This window comes from Anabrus simplex, chromosome 13 (assembly GCF_040414725.1).
Source record: "Anabrus simplex isolate iqAnaSimp1 chromosome 13, ASM4041472v1, whole genome shotgun sequence".
Classification (NCBI taxonomy): domain Eukaryota; kingdom Metazoa; phylum Arthropoda; class Insecta; order Orthoptera; family Tettigoniidae; genus Anabrus; species Anabrus simplex.
The window spans coordinates 106,407,594-106,428,980 of record NC_090277.1 but is presented as its reverse complement, the minus strand read 5'-3'; the positions used below and the strand labels follow the sequence as shown (position 1 = coordinate 106,428,980).

The following is a 21,387-nucleotide window of genomic DNA, read 5'->3' as shown; positions in this document are numbered from 1 at the left end:
ACCCCTTCCTGGTAAGTGGTCCATGACAAACACTTCACATCTGAACGGTTTGAATTCAGTCACATTGGATGCCTTACCATGTCAAAGCTCATGCGGCGTCTTCCCCTTCAACTTTTACGTGGGACACTTGTTTCTGATGAAGTTTGCAGTGTTAACTGCCTTCCCCCCAAAATGTTGATGTCAACCCTAATTGTATTAGCAGATACCTTGCCATCTCTATTGCATCTCTCGGCTACGCCATTCAGTTTGGGATTGTAGGGGGCCATCAGTCGTTGGGATATCCCATGTTTCTCAAGTAGTTAGTCAAATTCTTAGTTCATGAATTCTAATCCATTATGTTACCTAAGACGCTTGATTTTCTTCCCCTGTTGTATGACACATTAGGTCTGAAAATATTAATCCCAGGTTTCTCAAGTAGTTCATCAAATTCTTAGTTCATGAATTCTAATCCATTATGTGACCTAAGACGCTTGATTTTCTTCCCCTGTTGTATGACACATTAGATCTGAAAATATTGAACTTGATTTTTCTGTTTAATGAGCTTTGCCTCGCACCATCTGCAGTAGTCATCAATGAATGTGCTTAAGTTGTTTTTGTTTTTGTTTTCCCCTCACAGAGGTCGTGGATATTTAAATATTCTAACCGCAAGTGCCAATATTCTAGGGGATTCTTTGGAACATTCCCTACTTTGTCACTCTCAGTGATGTTCTTGCACTCAGCACTGCTTTGTCCTTGAAAATAATACAGTTCGTTCTTGCAGTTCGCAGTGAGAAGTACATGTCCATTGCTTTTCACAACTTCGGCATTCATTTTTTTTTTAAATGATGTTATAACCTTAATCTGTGATTTTACTCACCAATATAAAATTTTCCCATAAATCAGGCACGTATATAGTATTGCAGAACTCTATCACTTTGACCTTGCCATAAACAGAACCCGTCTTCTCTATGTCATCAACATGTAAACAGTTGGCCAGGTTCATTTTCCCAAGTTCCTCTTGAGTTTCACAAAAGCGTTAATGTCCTTCCACATAAATGAGATGTGCAGTCACTGTCGACACACCAGGGGCCTGTTCCACGAATGAACTTTGCAACTTTGCACGTTTCAGTTCAGATTTTGTTCCACCATCACTTTTGAGATTTAGCTTGCAAAGTGAAAAGTTAGGAATCTTTTCACTTTTTAAGCGTGTTATGTTCCTCCATTGGTACAGAAATGCAAAGTGCAAAGAAATGAAGTGAAAAGTTTTCAGAAATCTTGTAAAGAGATGATTCCCTTTTCATCTGTTAATTAACAAGTATGTACACGAGTTTCTTGGTGTAGAATTTGGTTTAGTGATATAAACACGTTACGACGAGAGCTTTTGTTAGCATCAGGCGAGGACAGTGATGAAAAATCCAACAAGAAAACGTACAAAGACAGGAATAATTTTCATAACCTCACTTTGACGGAATTTCGCAAGTGATTTCGTATTACGCCCAAGACAGGCTGACTATATTCTTGAAATGATCGGTCATTTATTGAAGTTGTTGGGTATTCAGCCCGAAGGCTGGTTTGATCCTCTACAGCTCCACCAACAGCTGTCATAGATAGCCTAGGTGTCACTGAAGAGGCATATTAGGGAAATGAGGAGTGTGGTAGTTTCCCCGTTGCTTTCCTCACTGAGCCAGAAGTTGCTATTACATATCAGTCTGCCAAGCCTACTGAAATGCATGCACCAACTGACCCTATGAGCGGTATTTTCACACCATTCATAACAGGGATTGGCTGCATAAGGAACGGTATTACTAGAATCGCTCATACCTCGGTCACTTTCATATTGTCAAAGCCAAGGATGAGACTGAGACAGGTCAATGAAAGTAACCAATTTATTCTAGCCCATACCAGAAGACATAGTGCACTGTTAACACTACATCCTGCCAGCAAAGGCATATTTATTGAAGCATGCAACAAAAGGAAGTCAATCCCTTTCAGAAAAAGAAGAAATTCTTATATGCTTACAAACCAAAACCAAACCCCATGGCACTACAGCCCTTGAAGGGCCTTGGCCTATCAAGCGACCGCTGCTCAGCCCGAAGGCCTGCAGATTACAAGGTGTCGAGTGGTCGGCACAGCAATTCCTCTCGGCCGTTATTCTTGCCTTTCTAGACCGGGCTTATATGCTTACATTGGTTAGTAAATGGTGTCCAGCTGCACGGTGTAGCAGCAATGCATGGGACATCAGAATCAATTATTTGCAGGACTGTTACCAAAGTCGTGGATGTTATAGTAAATGTAATATTTCCTGACATAGTAGGTTGGCCTGATAATCCACTTAATATAGCAATGGGATTTCTAATGAAGGGTGAATTTCCTTCTGTGTGTGGATGTGTTGGCAGTACTCTCGTTAATATTGATGCGTGTCATTATTTGAGAGGTTATTTTTAAAGTTGTTAAAAAGGATATGCCGTTTCTCCTTGACAACTTCCAGCACAGCCAGCTTCTTGTACAGAACCTTTTTTTTTTTTTTCCCATGATAAAAATTGTAAAACTAACGGTAGCGTGCCACATTTATACCGTCAAGTTTGCCGCAAAAAATAAAACATTAAAATCATAGAGTATTAGGCCTATACAGTTTGCCTATGGAATAAACTTGATCGGATCACTCATTCGCAAAGACTTTTCACTTTGTGAAGAAATTGAAAAGTAGAACCTAGATCATGGTGGACCAGAAAGACTTTGCACTTTGCAAGAATTGAAAAGTTGCAAAGTTTGTTCATGGAATAGGCCCCTGGTATCAGAATCTGGGTCATTCCTAATTTGAAGTTCCTGAGTCAACGTCATGTCTCTCAGAATATAAAAACACACACGGTCAGCACTATTGGCAGAATGTTCACCAGTTTTCTGTAGTGCTCTGCAGTCTCTTGCCACAATTTATTAGATGTTAGGCCTAGAATGTATGTAACATATAAAGTACTGTAAGTAAGTTAAATAATATCTGTCGCACATCAAATCAGGCAAGTCTCAAAGCTAAGCTTATTTCTTTAACCGAAGTATTGCCGCACATCGAGAAATGAGTCGCGTTTATCTTTTATAAATGTATATTCAGCAATAAAGTCAGTTAGATACATACAATTTATAAAACATATTGCGAAGGAGTGAATGTTTAAAAATAAAAGAAGCATTAAAAACAAAATTTTCTGTGAACTGTGCCCTTTGGTGACTTTGGTCGGGAATCACTGACAGAGTTGGATCACTCAGTAGATGTTTCCTACAAAAATAATTGTGAATTCAGGAAAAGAAAGTGAAATTTCATAATCATACTATCTTATGCAAAAGAGCAATCCACGTAAAAGAAGAATTAATCCGTGAAAGTTAAGTAAATTGCCATCAACATTTAAATACACTAATGCATTCTGTGCTACTTAAAGAAAGGAAAGTCACAGTTTATTAACCCAGTCACTTCAGGTTTAATGATCCCATGAACTCTCTTAGAAATCAGATTTAAATCACCCCCTACATAAGTAAACCATCCGGTCAGAACTACTGTGCATCATTCTGAAATAAATGTCAAAAATGGAACAGTAACCAGAATTTTCATGCACAGTTTTGAGTGAAGCATTCAGAATAATTGTACTCGCCAACTATGACTTTAGAACAAAGATTTTATGTGGTAAATCTCGAAACATTTGGATATATGTACAGGTATCAATCACACTTCTTGGGGTCTCAGTATATTTAAATGTTGCTTTAATGTAATTGGAGTGAGGCATACAAACCTGAGATATTCGAATGCAGAGGGCAAAGCAGGCCTTAATTTCATCCTCATTAGTGTCAAACCATATGTAGTCTACTTTTTTTACCTATTTGGGTCTGATAATTGTTCCAGCAAAATTGGAAAAACGACAGGTTCATAAACTACAAAAACACAGACAAGTTCAACACAGAATTATCTAAATATTTGTCTTGGTTCTACTGACACCCCTGGAAAACCTGTAAAGTGATGAATAATTGCTTGGTTATCACTAGAGACAAGAATTATAGGCACTAAAAACAGTTAAAATAGGCTGGCATATAGGCTCTTAAATTAGCCAAAATAGGCATGTAAATAGGCACTAACGTGTAAAATAGGCATGAAAAAGTACTTATAATTCAATAACACTCTCAATTACTATAAAATGAATTTACAACAAGCAACGTTTCAATGTTTTCGGGTAACAATCTTGTCCTCCTGTCGGACAGAATGTTTTGTACTGAGATAAATCTCTCAACATCACAGGAAGTAATTGGACAAAACTTCAATGAAGCCACTTCATCTGGTTTTAGTTCATCTACCTCACCTCATAACATGCTGGCTACTTTTACCGTTGTTTTCCATCATGGATTCTGCTGCAGGATTCTTATGAAACTTTTTACTGACAGCAGCTACCTTCCCAGAGGTTCGGTCAAAACTTCTCCTGACTTCTTCCACAACCCTAACTGACTCCACCGGGGGAATGCCACTCGTCTCCTACTCGGTGATTGCTCCCGGCAGCTTGTTGAAGTCTGAAAATGCTCAAGTTTATGCAGGGGGGGACATCAGCTCCCACCATTGTAGTGCACAGGTCTATAGAAAACTGTTGTTGGTCGCTGTTCACAGTGGACTGGTAGAACAGCTGCGATGACAACCCTTTCTGTACTCATGTCAAATGCATCACAGTATTTCTATGTTAATCTATATAGTATTTTTTCACATTTGATCTGAAAAATAATAAAATTGACTTAAATTACAATGTTCTTATATTCCTACAGCTGGGCTAATAGGCAATAATGCTTAGTATAAACATAATAATGGTGTATGGCCTCCAGAGAGGCCTGGTGCGGGTCTTTTTCTCGTAGACGGCCTATTAGGCGATCTGCATGTCTGTGAACATGAGGGCCATACCTAGGATGATTTCTAATGCTGAAAACGCCACACATACCCAGCCCAAGATCCATTGGAATTAACCAATTAAGGTTAAAATCCCCGACCCGATCGGGAAATGAGCCCGGGACCCTGTGAACCTAAGGCCAGTACGCTGACCATTCAGCCAACGAGGTGGAGAGTATAAATATGCATTTGTTTCATTAAAAATAGGGAAAGACTATTAGAGGTGATGTTTCTAGAAGTACAACACTTTAGAGTAGGAACGAGAGAATTCGTAATTTACATGGAAATATGTCCTCAAAAATGTTCAGTTACAATCTGGCAGTTTCCTTTCGAGTTCACCGGGTGAAAAAAATAATAAAAATGACGCGAAATGATACCTGAGTGGCGTAGAGGAGAGATCCTTCCTATATGCTTGCCAGGGACTCACCAAGCTGCCTCTAGCCGTATTCTTACTTATATAGAAGAATTAAAATGGAGACACTGTGAATTTCAGATTTGTGAACATTTTATATGTTGCTATTCGCCTGCTCTGGTCACTTGGGTCAGCTGTCATGAAGACTATTTTCTGTTGCCTGCAATAGATCCTGCATCATGTGTGCCCACAAGGCTGCCACCCTCACTGAAAATTAGAAAACTGTGTGATTTGAAATAGTCGTGGCATGCGCCCATAAACTTACTTTTTGTCACAATTTAGCAAAACTCTAGAAGGGATGCTAGAGCTTATGCACCCCAGACTCTTTGCTTGCCCCCACCCCAAGCACAACGGATACAAACCGGACCTCACCAATCCAGACCAACGGTCTTTTCACTGGCCAGGTCTTGTAAAGATAGTGTTTGTAGCCTTGTTAAACACGCTGTGACATTGTCGAAGCCATGCCATCTTGTATATCTAGCCTCTGTGATATTGTCCTAGCTGCACCACATCAACCTATGTTTCGCGAAGGCATAGCGGGAGCATAATAGAGTTCACTAGAGCCTACACATAGCACTGGTGAAAGTTACTTACGATTTTTAAAAATTACAATTCAGTTGTAGTCCGCTTCTGTGGTGTAGTAGTTAGCATGATTAGCCGCCACCAACGTAGGTCCGGGTTCGATTCCCAGCTCTGCCACGAAATTTGAAAAGTGGCACGAGGGCTGGAACTGGGTCCACTAAGCCTTGGGAGGCCAACTGAATAGAGGTGGGTTCGATTCGCATATCACCAGGTGAGTTGGCCATGTGGTTAGGGGTGCGCAGCTGTGAGCTTGCATACGGGAGATACTGGGTTCGAATCCCACTGTCGGCAGCCATGAAGATGGTTTTCCGTGGCTTCCCATTTTCACACCAGGCAAATGCTTAATTAAGGCAAGGGCCGCTTCCTTCCAACTCCTACACCTTTCCTATCCCATCGGCGCCGTAAGAACTATCTTTGTCGGTGCGACGTAAAGTCGCTAGCAAAAAATAAAATTCCCACCTCAGCCATCCTCGAAGTGGTTTGCTGTGGTTTCCCACTTCTCCTCAGGGAAATGCCGAGATAGTGCCTAACTTAAAGAAGCGGCCACTTCCTTCCCTCTTATTTGCCTGTCCCTTCCAATCTTCCCATGTCTTCACAAGGCCCCTGTTCAGCATAGAAAGTGAGGCTGTCTGGGAAAGGTACTAGTCCTCCTCCCCGGTTTCATTCCCCGACCCAAAGTTACACGTTCCAGTACACTGCCCTTGATACGGTAGAGGTAGGATCCTTCTCTGAGTCCGAGGGAAAAACCTACCCTGGAGGGTAAACAGATTAAGAAAGAACGAAAGAAAGACAGAAATAAAATATTTCAGTTGTAAATCTCTATTTTCGCAGGAATTGAATCAGAGTTCAAATCACCGATTTTTAATTTTCATCCACTCTGTGACAAGAGATCTTCGGCGTCATAATTCCTCGTTCAGTAATAAAATGATTATCTACATTTTAGTAATATAAATTATTGAAAGTTCACGGCTAATACAGCATTGCAACAAAATAACTTTCCACAATACGTAAATTAATTGGCCGATAAATGCTACAATGAAATGCGATCATAGTTCAGTCACAAAAAATGGTAAAAGGAACAAACGAACTTACCAAACTTGGCAGAAGACTGACTATCTTTCCATATGTAGTGAAATTGGGATCCCCTGTGATCCACCACTTCAGTCAGTACAACTTCGACGATTTTTCTTTGCAATTACATTTTTACGTCACGCCGACACAGATAGGTCTATGGGGACGATGGGATGGGAAAGGCCTAGGAGTGGGAAGGAAGCGACAGTGGCCTTAATTAAGGTACAGCCCCAGCATTTGCCTGGTGTGAAAATGGGAAACCATGGAAAACCGTCTTCAGGGCTGCCGACAGTGGGACTCGAGCCCACCATCTCCCGGATGCAAGCTCACAGCTGCGCGCCTCTAAGCGCACATCCAACTCGCCCGATGATTTTTCTTCGGGCATTGCCACAGACACCCTTCTTCTTCACAATAAATCATAACACGTTCTGAACACAAAGCGTACGCAAACAGTTCACATCGAGAAGGAGGTATAAGGGTTCGACATTGATTGGTTCTCGCATATGTCTTAGAATGTTGTAGGGGTTGAAGGCTTCGAGGTCAAATTGTTCCTTGTTTCTCCTGACGGAAATTTCCCAAGAACTATTTCTGGTGACTTACAAAAATTCCTATTTTTGTTCGTGGAGTAAACAGATCTTGAGAAATGGGAAGATAATACTGTCGAGCACATCGGTTACCATACAATGCAGTGGGAAAAAAACCAGAAAATAGATTAAAAAGGCATCAAATAGGCAATTATACTCCAAATAGGCACAAACCCCTGAAATAGGCATTTATAGGCACAATAAAACCAACTGAATCTAGCTTACAGGAACCTGAAACGGATTTATATCTCAAAAGCCTACGTTTCAGAACTCAGGAATAAAATAGGCAAATTCCCGTCTCTAGTTATCACTATTATTCACCCACACCCAGTCACTATGTTTTGCTTTCGCACGATTTAGGTACGATTTCACAGTTACTCGTATCAGATGAACTGTCACTTTTCTTAAAATATATTCTTCAATATATTATTGTAATCGCCATCACTGTCCTCCGAATCACTGTCTTCAACACTTTGAGTTAACTCGGCAAAAGCCCCGCTGTCACTGGCCTTTACTACGCCCAGAGCCGTGGCTAGGACACTGACTGACACCTGATGAAATGTTTGTGCTTTCAGAGGCTATAATTGGGCAAGAAATTACTGTACAAATTCTTAGAAGGAGAACTGTAAACAAGCTACGTTCCTATCCTGTTCATAGAAGTTTGCAAAAGGGATGATCAAAATATGAGCTAGTCCATAATGACTCGGTGTGACACGTGAATGTCTCATCGTTTGAGTTGAAGGCCTGGCCAGCGCTTGTGTGAACATTGCATCAAATGAGTTGAATAGGTTAAACAGGGTGCCAGCAGAGATTATTAGTATCACGTAGCGAAACACCCAAATACAGTATATTAAGAATCATCAACCCATCAAGAGTAAAGAAAAATCGCTTAAGGATCATTTATTACATATAGCAACAAAAATAATGAGAAGAAAAATTTCAAGACCAAAGGGATAAAATTACTGCAGATGGGTATTAATAATATCCACAAAAAAAACACAGAAAAACATGGGAAAGAATCACAGGAATTACAAGGTCAAAAGAACGGAAGGCAGTAGGTCAACGACAATGAAGCATCAAACATGCCATTTTGGAAATTTAAAACATTAGAAGAAAGTCAGAATAAAATGAGGAAAGAAACATAGTAATTACATATAAATAAATATAGAGAAAGGATACCTTCATTTGATTTTACAAAATTAAAGCATTAAACTTGCTGCTACGTAAACAAACTGTCTCTCCATGTATCCAGTAAGTTCACCTGGATCGATATCAACTTTCATCACATCTTGTTGAGATATCATGATCAGCAATCATAGCTGTGTAACGCAGAGAGAGAAATTACTGCTTCAGTCTCTCATAACAAACTGAACACGTGTTTCATGCCAATATTTAGCCAACAAGGAAACATAGCTAGCACAATGAGCTGTGTGCACAAAGTATTATAGCATACCAACAGAATGCGTACGCAGGGCTAACAGAATCACAATCTGATTTACAGTATTCAACCACGAAATTATAGTCTAAAGGTAAATTCCAGGAGCATACTACTCCAAAGAATTAAGCTGCATATTTTTAAAATTTACAGGTCAGGTACATCCTGCTACCGTATGCGACAGTAGGCGGTACTACCTGCAACTGTCTGGCCGAGGGTTGGGCAGCCGTTACCAAACCTGACAAACTAAGGGAGAACCAATGGCTATGGGCAGAGGAGTTCACCCTTAGGGGCCTTGTTGAAGTCTTTGTGTAAGAAATGACACATAAAGTCAACAGGAAGCTGCTGCCTTGCAGATGTGGCAGGGGACTGCTGAAGGCTAAGGGGGATAACCCTGACAGAAAATCTTCTCTAATGTTAGGCCTTGCAAGTCATTTGGAGAGTAATTGCAATCGCTTTCACGGCACATGCGAGTCTTGGATCGAATAAGAATTAAAGACAGCGGCAACAGCTAGGTGCGTATGATGGCGTACAGCCTGAAGCTTCACCAGCTACGAAACCTAAAGCAAGACCCAGTTGTCGGATTGGAACCTTGAATATTCTAACACTGACAAATAAAACCAAAGAAATAGTTCATATGATGGAAAGGAGGAAAATTTGTATTATGGGGACGAGCGAAACCAAATGGAAGGCAACCGATATAAGACACCTCCATCTAGACTATAAACTATACTGGTCTGGAAGTAACTTGCAGTCAAGAAATAAAATGGAGTGGGCTTTATACTTCATAAAGATATTGATGTTTGTAGCTAGACTGAATTTGTCAGTGATAGAATAATTAAAGTGTCAGTAAATTGGAATGGAGGCAAATATCATATAATCCAGGTCTATGCCCCACAATCAGGATGTTCAAATGAAGAAAAAGAAGCCTTCCTGTCCAACTTGAAAGAACATATGGATTGTGAAAATTTGGTTGTAATGGGAGATTTTAATGCTCAGGTTGGATCAGACAGATTGGGCTATGAATCCTCCTTGGGTCCTCATGGAATGGGGAATAGGACGACAGAGGGTGAACATCTTCTAGATCTTTGTATGAGGAACAATATGGTTGTATGTAACACTGGGTTCAAGAAAAGGGACACACATAAGATCACAAGATATACAGTTGGGACAATCAATATGGAACTGTGATTGATTATATACTCGCCAACCAAGAAATTTGGAAGATTGTAAATGATGTGAAAGTTATTCCTAGTGAAAATTTGGATGGAGACCACAGGCTGTTGGTTGCAGATATCACAAAGAGAAGACCCCCTAAAGTCTACAACAAAAGAACACCAAAAATAAAAACTTGGAGACTTTCTGAACCAAGGGTGAAGGAAATGTTTCGAGAAAATGTTCGGAAGATGTTACCAAAACAAGATCTGAGATCTGCAAATGAGGAATGGGATAACCTGAGGAGAGTATGTGGAAGGCAGAGCTAAATAAGAAAATCCAACGAAACAGCATGGTGGAATGATGATGTCTAAGCTAGAAATGGCGCAAGAAGTACTTTGCACTGTGCCAGAGTGCGAGGAAATCCAAGTGAAATCGAGGATAAACTATCATTTTACAGAGAAAAAGATTACAGTTGACATTGAGAAACGGAAATGCAAAGAAGATCTTGCCAATAGAATAGAGCAAGACAAACACAAGAATCTCCTGTATAGCATTGTTAAAAACAAAAGAAATGATAATAGTACTATCATTACAGTAGAGCTTCCAAACGGAGAGGTAACTAGAAATGAAAATATTACAGGAGTTCAGCAGATATTTCAATCACTTTCTGAACTGTAATACAACTGACAACACACACAATATGACCCTCTAAACCGTATAAATTTTAATGTAGAAAGTTTGACCTGGCTGGAAGTGGAAACAGCAATATGTAAAATGAAAAACAACAAGTCTGCAGGATTGGATGAGTTCAGCGTGGACATGATCAAAGCACTTGGAGAACCTGGAAAACAGTGGTTGTACAGAGTACTAAATAAAATTTGGGAAGAAAATGAAATCCCCAGTGACTGGAGGCAAGGAGTGATTATTCCACTATTTAAGAAAGGAGACCGAAAGAAGTGTAACAACTATAGAGGCGTAACACTTCTGTCTCGCAGGTTGAAAATATATGAAACCATCCTGGAGAGAAAAATCAGAAAGTTTGTTGAACCTAAACTTAAGGAAGAACAACATGGATTTAGACCGAACAGATCAATGCTAGACCTCATTTTTTTGACAAGAATGCTCTTTGAAAAATACTGGGATAAGAATAGAATGGTTATAGTTGTATTCTTGGATATTGAGAAGGCATATGATGATGTACCACATAAGCACATATGGGAATGTCTGAGACATAAAGAAGTGCCAGGTGAGATTATAGCTCAAGTAAAACAACTATATCGAGAGACAAAGAGCTGTGTGCAAATTCAAGGAGGCATGTCAAACTGTTTTTGATGACTCATTTCCCCAAGCTTGCAAGCTCATGCTGTACAAAACATGTATTGTACCATTTCTAACATACAGACTGGAAACAGCAACGTTGACTAGATCTGCACAAAGTCGCCTACAGGCCACTGAAGTGAAGTTCCTTCGGTCATGTCTCCAAAAGACAAGGAGAAACAAAATAAGGAATGAAAGTACTCGGCAACAACTTGGATTGGACAGGAGCCTGTTGGAAACCTTAGAATTAAGCAGATTATGATGGTATGGACATATGAGAAGGGTGACTCCAATTAGGATCCCAAGAAAGGAATGAAAGAAATGTTGTTGGTAAGAGGCCCAGAGGGAAGCCTTGTGATAGTTAGGAAAAGCAAATTTTCAAAGACCTTGCCAAATGTGATGTAAATTGGCAGCAAAAGGTAGAACATCAGCTGGAGATGGATGAGACGAACTGGAATAGGCTCGTAAACACCCGCACCCGGCTTGCTGGAGCGGAAAATCAATGATGATGATGATGATTTTTTGACAAATATCAGTATAATGATGGTGATAGCCAAAAATTACAATGTTGATATTACCATCACAAATATTTGATAGATAGCTGTAGGCCTGTATTTTCATTCCATATTTTTTTTAGGTAATTCGAAAATTCCTTACTAATTTTAGATTGATACCCAAAATCAACTTGCTCACTCAATTATATGACAAATGGTTGGTTAAATGTTCTACAACATTCAGAATATCAAGGAAAGAGTACAGTACTGAATTTCATTTTAACTTTCATTTGTATGTTATCAGGTTTCATTCTTTTCATTCGAAAGTGTATTTTGTGAAGTAGAAAAAGAAGAAAAAAATTCTGTTATTTAATATTGTCTTGTCCTAGGAACGCAATATCAAATGTCATGGCTGTACATTTTTAGAACCAGTTTTGTGGTTATCACCCATGTAATATTGATGATGTATATTTCAGGTATGTGGATGGAAGCTCAAGGTCCGCCGGGGATGTTCAATCGTGGAGGATTTGATGGTCCTCCAGGAGAAGGACCTCCAGAGCAGTTCTTTGGTCGACCACCTTTTGATGAAATGGACCGCAGGGGAAGAGACAGACGAGGTGGTGGGTGGGGCTCACGGCGAGGAGGACCACGGAGAAGAGAAGGCGAGGAAGGACCTGGCCCGTGGAGAAGAGAAGACGAGGAAGGACCTGGCCCGTGGGGAAGAGAGGACGAGGAAGGACCTGGCCCTTGGGAAAGAGAAGACGAAGAAGGACCTGGCCCATGGGGAAGAGAAGACGAGGAAGAACCTGGCTCATGGGGAAGAGATGAGGAAGGAGGACAAGAGGGTTGGGAGGGCCACGAGGGACGCGAATCACGCGACAGGCGTTCGGTAACACCAGGTAGCAGGCGAGGAGGAAACAGAAGAGACGATCGCCGCTCCAACACTCCTAACAAGAGAGGAGGTCGCCGAAGGTCGTCTACGCCAAGCAGGAGAGATAGCCGGAGCGAAGACCGGACCAGTAAATCAGCCAAAGAAAGTAAATCCAATAAACCAGATCGGGATAGAGGTAGGGACAGGGATAGAGACAGGGATAGGGATAGGGATAGAGACAGGGATAGGGACAGAGACAGGGACAGGGATAGAGACAGGAACAGGCGGTCGCGCTGGAGCATTGTCCCACCATCTAGTGCTCCTGCAGAGGATTCAGAACCACCACCAGCAGCCGCAGAGGAGAAATCTATTGAGACTCCAGCTCCAGCTTCTGCTTCTGAAGTCGTGGAAGCCAGTACAGAGGAAAAGGTCAGCGAAGAAGTTCCCGAATCATGTGAAATTGCTAATAGTGAGGAGGAACCGCCCCGGAGACATTCGGTTCATAGTCCCACTAATGACAATGAGGAGCCATCGGAAACCAATGACAACAACTTGGCGCAACCAGGCGTTAGCTTTGCTGAGGATTCTTATGATGCCACCATGATGGACTCCAGTGCTCCTGACATGATGGAGTCGCATTCGGCAGACATGATGGAGTCGCGCTTGGCCGACATGATGGACTCTCGCTCTGCGGACATGATGGACTCTCGCTCTGCTGACATGATGGATTCACGTTCTGCGGACATGATGGATTCGCGCTCTGCTGACATGATGGATTCACATTCTACAGATGCCATGGACTCTCATACTGCTGCTGACTTAATGGATTCTAGTGTTAACAATATGATGGACTCCGGTGCTGGACATATGTTGGACTCCAATGCTACTGTTGTTCCAGATGCACAGACAATGGAGGACTCTGCTGCAAGCATGCTTGCTCCCAGTGACAATAGCATGATGGAAGCTTCAGCTGCAGATATCTTTTTTGCTAGTGAGATGGATACGGGTGATGGGTTTGATCCTACCGGTGAAATGGATGCCGGTATTGATATGTCGGATGGCATCGATATGAACGCAGGTTCCAATATGGGAGGTGGGTTTGATCTGGAAGGAAATTCTCATATCGAGGCTGTACTCACCGCTTCAGACTCGACACCGTGCAACGATGAACCTGCCGCCGAGCAACCAGAAGAAACGACAATGGAAGATAGTGAACCCATTGCCGAGGCCGAACAGACTCCTTCAGAACCTGCTGAGGAAGATGCCACGTAATATTTTGTCACATATTTGCGTTAGAGTTTGATTGTAAATGTTTTGAAGACATCTTTACTTGAATGAATAAGTTTCTAATGTTGTAATAGAGTTGTGCAACCCTTTTGACAAGTAGTTTAAACACTAATTTCGTTCGAGTCCACAGTGGTGCGAAACAGAAGCTCGGCGATTCTAGTGCGTGTCCGTGTGCAGTAGTTGTGAGTGGAGAGTGAACACAGGATGAAATAGGATTTCTTGGAAATTATTTTAAATGAATGTTAGTGCAATACGTTCCCTCGAGGATTGTGGTGCTTGTACAGGCAGCGATCGGTTGCGTTCCAGATTTCATAAACTGCTCAACCCTTGCTCGTTGTCTGTTTTATGAAAGTTTATCTCGGGACACATCTATATATGCAGTAGCAAACACACAGACTGTGTGTACATTGTTTTTATATTTTTATATATTAAAAAACATAGCTCCTGAAAGATTGCTGATTCTTTTTCCTTTATTATCAAAATTTTATTAAAATAATCACAGAATGTGATTTTAATTTCTGTTTGTAGGCAGTCTGAATGTTTTGTTTATTTTCTTTCTTCCTATATTTATTTATTTATTTATTTATTTATTTATTTATTCCACTTGGTTTTTGACGAAGCACAAACAAACCAACAAGGTAGGTTGTTCCTGTGTTCACGGACTGCTCAACCGGCAATGCGCACTCGGAGGACGGAAGGGAACTCGCGCTTGCGCTCAAATGGAGTGACAAGTGCAAGGTACTGTGGCATCTTAGTCATTACTCACTCGCTCATTATGCGGACAATGAACGTTAAGAAGTGACTATTTCCTCGAACACGTGAAGAAATTTTATTTAGAAACTCTTTTATTTCAAAGACTGTATAACTATTCACAAGAAGATACACTAAAGTATTGACACAGTCAGCAAGAGGTTGACAGCCACGTGTTTCAACGTCGTGTTTTCATTGGCTTGAGGAGTTTGTTTAAACTAGTGGTGTAGTCTCTGTCTCTCTTTCAGGTTCTTATCCAAATATGTGGAAAACCATTGGATTTTATCTAGCGTAAAATCTCTGTGCATTATAATTTCTAAGTCCAGATTTACTTGGCATAAAGGAAGATGAGTGCAGAAAATAATGAATTCATACATCATTAAAGTTATCTTGTGCTTTTAATTTCCTCAGGTTGTTTACATAGATGCTGCATATGACAATTTGGATGATGTTCAGGAATATTTTTTAGCCCCATACAAGGGAATTGTCCTACCTATTGCAATAAAAATTATGCAAACTAATTGTTATACAATAAACAGAAAAGTAAGTTTTAAGTCGACCTTTTGTTATAAACAGTATATAAAAACAAGAAGGATTTGTACGCTAACTGCAAGCAAAACGGCAAGTGGGAAGTTGTAAATCTTTACTCTTCACCCGTATTTCATTTAATAACTTCATACAAACGTAAATTTTGAAACTATTATTACCTCGCCGATGGGGGTTCGAAATGAAATGGTTTGGACACGGGTCCATGGAACATTGAACAAATGCTGGGGCTGATGATGTAGTTGTTAGGCCCCTTTAAACAACACGCATAACAAATGCTGGTTTTCATTGTTCCATTTCACATTCACTTATATAAGTAGAGTTTGAAGACCATTTTGGAAACCCCTGCCCATTTTATTTTGTTGTCTTTACATATCCAGACTTCTGCAACACGTATCCTAACGTCTTGTGATGATAGACTTCAGAACAATTTTATTATAAAGACTCTGTCATGAAAATATTCAGTACAATTTTCAATTTCACATTCTGCTCAGTGTGAGAGTGGAATATGTGGCTTGTAATTTCACTATTTTATGATCGGCTAATAACAAAAGTGTGACATACATGACTATGATCACGCTTTACCATACATCATTTAAGTTTGTACGATGTGGCTCGAGTAGCGAGGCCTGGGTTTATTGTTGAGGGATCATACATCCTTCGTCATTGTTAAACCATGGGCCTGACTGTTGCCACCATGAAGACAAAATGCTCCCAAGATCCATAGAGCTTCCATGTTGTTGAGCTCCATTTCTCATACTATATCTGTCATACCATGTAAATAAAAAGAAAATGTTTACACTAAAATTAGGCAAAAGATATTTTCTGGCTCTGTCATCTAAGAGTAGCGTGCCTCTTTCTTACCTTTAGGTTCAGGGTTCATTTCCCAGCCAGGTCAGGATTTGTTACCTGGATCTGACGGCTGGTTCAAGATCAACTCAGCCTACGTGATTACAGTTGAGGAGCTATCTGACGGTGGGGTCGCAGCCCTGGTATAGAAAGACAATAATAATGGCTGAGAAGATCTTTCGTGCTGATCATGCAATAATTGGCAAAATTACCATATGTAATAAAACACATGTATGCCCAGTACTTTCTTTTATAATTCAGTAGAAACCGGCAAACAGTTATAACTACTTATAACCGGGAACTGATTACCTATAATTTAGTTTGTGATTGTGAAAGAAATATTTTTAATTAAAAATTAGATCGGGTTAAATTTTACTTTGAATAAAATTTTAAATCTACGTTCACAATAATGCACCTTCCTTTCTTCATTCATACTTTTTCTACTGGAAAATTTCTGTAAATACTACTTCATTCAGAAAAGAATGTATGGAAACTCTTCTTAGATATAGTCACAAAATAAATGTAAAAGAGGCCAGGTTCATCACTGTTGTAAATATCATCAGGTCTATAATTCCCAACTATTTCTGGCAGCTCCTCTTTTATCCAATGCTGTGGTGTGTTGTCATTCATTTCTTTGGAGTCACTACAAATCATCTTCCAGTTATACAATGTCAATCCTTAAATTCCTGAAGCCAGCTAGTCGATGCTTTAAAATCAGAGCCAATAGTCATCATCTTAATAAATTCATGGGCCTTTGATTTCAACATTTCTCCGCATACAAATAAAAACGTGTCGAAGCACCTTTTCCTTGTCTGGAAACTTCTTCCTGTAGACAGCATTTTAAGGATTTAGATCCTACTTTAGAAAATTCTTCTAAATTGACTGTTGAAAATCATTGTATATAACATAATGATGTACCTGATCCCAAGGATTAGTTGCTTTATCTGCTTGTGATTTTTGTTGGTTATCTACTTTTGGAATAAATGTCACATTTTCTTCTAGAGGTGCATTTTTGTTTTCTATCACTCATTGCTTCTGTAGACGTAGTAATCAACAATTTGTTTTGACCTTCAAATTAATAAAAATTTATTTCCATATTATGTAGTATTTTATAATGTAGTAAAAAGTCACCTTTCAGCATCTCTCCCTTTGAATACTAGCACCGCTATTGCAGTCTTCTCATTGAGCTAGTTTCATATTAGTGCACGATAACATACATGCTGTGCTCTGATAACAAGAATACAGTAGGAATACTTACATCTCAACCATGAGATCAAAAATATAAATGAGAATTATGTGCAAGTCGGTTATTATATATTCTTATACAATCTTTCCGCCACAGCTGCAGGTTGCTCAACGACAATGAGTACCCGAACAACAATAATAGATACAGATGAATGGATTATCCCTACACAAAGTAGTATGAAGTTACACAAGAGTAGGTAAACATTTATCGGAGGTTCACAAGCATGGTTCTTGAAGATCATGATTTGACTTCTTTAAAGTAGTAACGGTGATGTTATAGATGAAATTTCTTTTCAGCCCAAAGGTATTGCAAAAGTTCACAAAAAATTTAGGAATGGTTCCTTGAGCACCTAACATCAAGCCGATTCAAGATGACAGCTTGTACTTTTTCTTATGTCCACCATTTCGTCACAAATTCTTCTTCTTTATGCAGTGACCTCTTCTGGCTGGTTTTTGTTAGTCTCAAATCTAATTGTTGGATCAATGATGAAACCTTCAGAATGGGATGACTTAAAAGAATAATGTCAATGCGTTGGTTGCTTCCTCTGTTGGAGAGACCTTGTACTTCTTGTCCTTTCAAAGCATTAGCTATCATTGATCTGGCTGCATTATGGTGTGAGGTGCGTAGTAAATCACCATGTGGACAGGCTCTCAGGACATGTGAAAGCATTTCGAACTCTCTGTGGCTACGCCGACAGATGCTGTTGTCCTGGTATCTGCCAGGTACAGTACACAGTGTAGAGACATTGGCATTAATTTTTATTCCCTCACGCCATTCATTGCAAGATAAGCCTTTATGATTACGAATCCAGAAAAATGTTATATGTAGTACAATGCTGTTTCACTTGGATTTACAAAAGAACCTATGTTTAATTCATAACTACCTACGACTAAGTTACAGATAAATCAGGTTAACTGTAATCATACCATAGGAGGTTGGTGTTTTTATTTAGTACTGACATTGCCTTCTGTATTCTCCTTCAGAATACAGTATACATTTTGACCACATGTTATACCAGAAGACTCTTCCACAAAGTTGATGAAGTGATCATACACATGGAAACATTATTCAGCTGCTGAAAAAGTTTTAAAGACTACAGTAGTTATATTTTTTAGTATTTACTGAATTTATCCATGGTTAGAAAATTCATTAATTTATATTACAACTGTTGCCAAGTTGACTGCTTGATATGTCAATACACAAAGATTTTTACCTTGACTTTTATTAGTTGGTGCAGAAAGTGATTTTCTTTACAGACTGAATCTACAATGAAGCTAGATTTTGTTGTTGGTGATCATGTTAAGATTTACATTCATTTGAACCCTCATCTCTCCTCCTTGGGTATTTCTGGACCAGGTAAATTTTCATTCATAATTATGCAAGTTCCATTTTGCACAAAATGTTAGTATTTTTGTGGGGTGGGGAGAATTTGCATTAATGCTCATATCATTTCTCCAGCTGCAAAAGTTACTAAGTTATTTTTGAGAATAATTCAGAATAACATCAAATATGCATGGAATTGTTTTCTTTTAATATTAATTTTTTTAACAAATAGTTCATCTGTCACTTTAGACATAGAAGATGGTTGCATATTTGCTGCATACAAAACCTATAATTGGGCCCACAAGAGTTGGAGTCTGACATTTGACCGGCGAAAGCGGTAACTACGAAGTAGGCTGTGTTGTCATAGTTGCCTCCATCTGCAGCGTATCATCCTTTAATACAGGCTGATTGTTCAATAAAACATGTTGTCCTAACGCAATTCAATAAACTCTGACCCTTTCCCAAGCTAATAATTCCATTATTTAAAATGCCATTGCCGATAAATATGAGATTTCTTAAACGCTACCAAAATCATCAGTTTCTGACAATAACCCCAACAAATGCACGTGTTAATAGAATACTACCTACATTGATAGTTTTATTATTGTTACTGGTACTGGTACACTTCAGGAATAAGCTACGGTATAATATGCTAAATAGGAAGACTATACTTTATCGAGGAAAGAAAATTAGTCAGAATATGAATAAATAAATAATATTCAGAAATCAAATACATAAAGCAGCAACAACTAACATATTACCACTCACAAAAGCGACTGAGAGCAAGCCAACCCACGTGGCGATAGCTTCTTTAAATGTGGCAACTCTGTTATCGTAGCCGTAGCAACAGACCATTTTCGAGCAGCGTTAATCAACTCTTCTTGCCGGTGGCAATAAATGTTAAAACTCCAACTTTAGTATAGGGGTAAAATCCAAATTTTAAAACTTTTTGTTCAAGCAGAAAAATAACTGTTTTACTGTAAAATATTCAGAAGTGATGTCTGTTTTTTTCTCCATTTGAATTGTATGAATACTGTTCATTAATGTAGCTTACTTTCCAATAATTTAATATTTGCTGCGTCCATTCTGTTTTACCAAGATGGCAAGTGAAGCTAAAGAATGATGTTTGGAGATGTACTTCCCTCTGGTTACGACAAGGAAATGATCAGTCTGTATGTCCAACATAGGAAAACTATTGTCATCATTGAACATTAGCAAATAAGTCTGAGATAGAAATTGTATATCAGTACATTGCTTTGAAGTATTTTACTCTGCCTTGCTGAATGTTTCACTTCAGCCATCTCCAGCACAAGCTTTTATTTATTTTGCATACAGCATTACAAACATTACTAACATAACAACAGAAGAAAGTTACAAATTAGTGTCAATTATTTGTATATTGTATGGCGTCTGGAGGTAACATCCGTGAAATCCAGAAAATTTCCTATGTAGAAAGACAACGGACATTCCTTGGCAATATGTTGGATGGCTTTGCGGGGAGATCCACATTTGAATATTGGATTCAGGATCACCCCCACCTGTAAAATAGGGCAGCACATTTGCCGTGATTTGTTCTGATCCTTTTTAGTAACGACCACGTTCTGCGAGGCAGATTCGGAGTATTGTATTTAATACTGCCTCTGAAAAAACTATGCATTATGGATGGTGCTAAAGAACAGTCGCTTTGAAGCTAACAGATTATCCATCTGCGTGATCTTATGGTTTAAATATGTTACTATGAGTACAGCACAAGCCATTAAATTTGCTTTATAATGCAAAGTAATACAAAATAATTATTTGGCTCTACACAAGAAAATTCTAAAACTTGATCAGAGGGAAGACCAAGTGTGTCTGAAAGTACCCAAGCCCTACCGATCCAGGGTTTTGTTTTGATCTAGAAAGTGTATTGGGTATTTCTTACAGTCTATGTTTATGAGGGGTTTACTGATTCATCATAAGTGCTGAGACATTCGCCTTGTTCCATCCTGGCTGAGATGTTGCTGTCAAGGGATGGAATTTCACTTTCCATTCAAGATTTTAGCTGCACTAATAAAAAGAAAGGACTTAAATTAACTAGGACTTTGTTTTCTTGCCCACATCATTCACCAACAATCAGATACGAGTTAAAATAATCTGCTGCCACTGTGAACTATTTGAGACATGACCAGCCTGTAAGTTAAATGCATTCAGAACTGGCTAGTACTCACATTAGACAGGAGAGAAAATACAGAAATAACAGACAGAAATCTGCCGAGATGATCTTGGCAGTTTGCATTCATTTTCTTCTACCAAAACTTCAGCTGGACAAACATAGTTAGAGAATCTTCATGTGATTAATTAAGTTAGAAATCGAACAACCGAGCTGAGTGACTCAGACAGTTAAGGCGCTGGCCTTCTGACCCAAACTTAGCAGGCTCAGTCCAGTGGTATTTGCTCAAACACGTTGGTCATGTGTCTGTAGATTTACTGTAATGCAAAAGAACTCCTACAGGACAAAATTTTGGCACCTCAGCGTCTCTGAAAACTGTCAAAAAAGTAGACATAAAACCAGTATTATTATTAGAAATTGAACACACA

General features: G+C 39.4%; 1 protein-coding gene across 7 annotated transcripts in view; it reads left to right on the top strand.

Annotated features, from left to right (window-relative positions):
• The window catches only part of Isha (Insulator su(Hw) mRNA adaptor), a 402,024-nt gene extending 387,396 nt beyond the window's left edge, over positions 1-14,628 (top strand). For all 7 annotated transcript variants that reach the window (XM_067156873.2, XM_067156871.2, XM_067156870.2 and 4 more), the window contains one exon: positions 12,415-14,628. In XM_067156873.2, coding sequence (XP_067012974.2) covers positions 12,415-14,081 — 1,667 coding nt within the window. In that variant the 3' untranslated portion in view covers positions 14,082-14,628. The remainder of the gene's footprint in view (positions 1-12,414) is intronic.
• Positions 14,629-21,387: the final 6,759 nt, after the last annotated feature.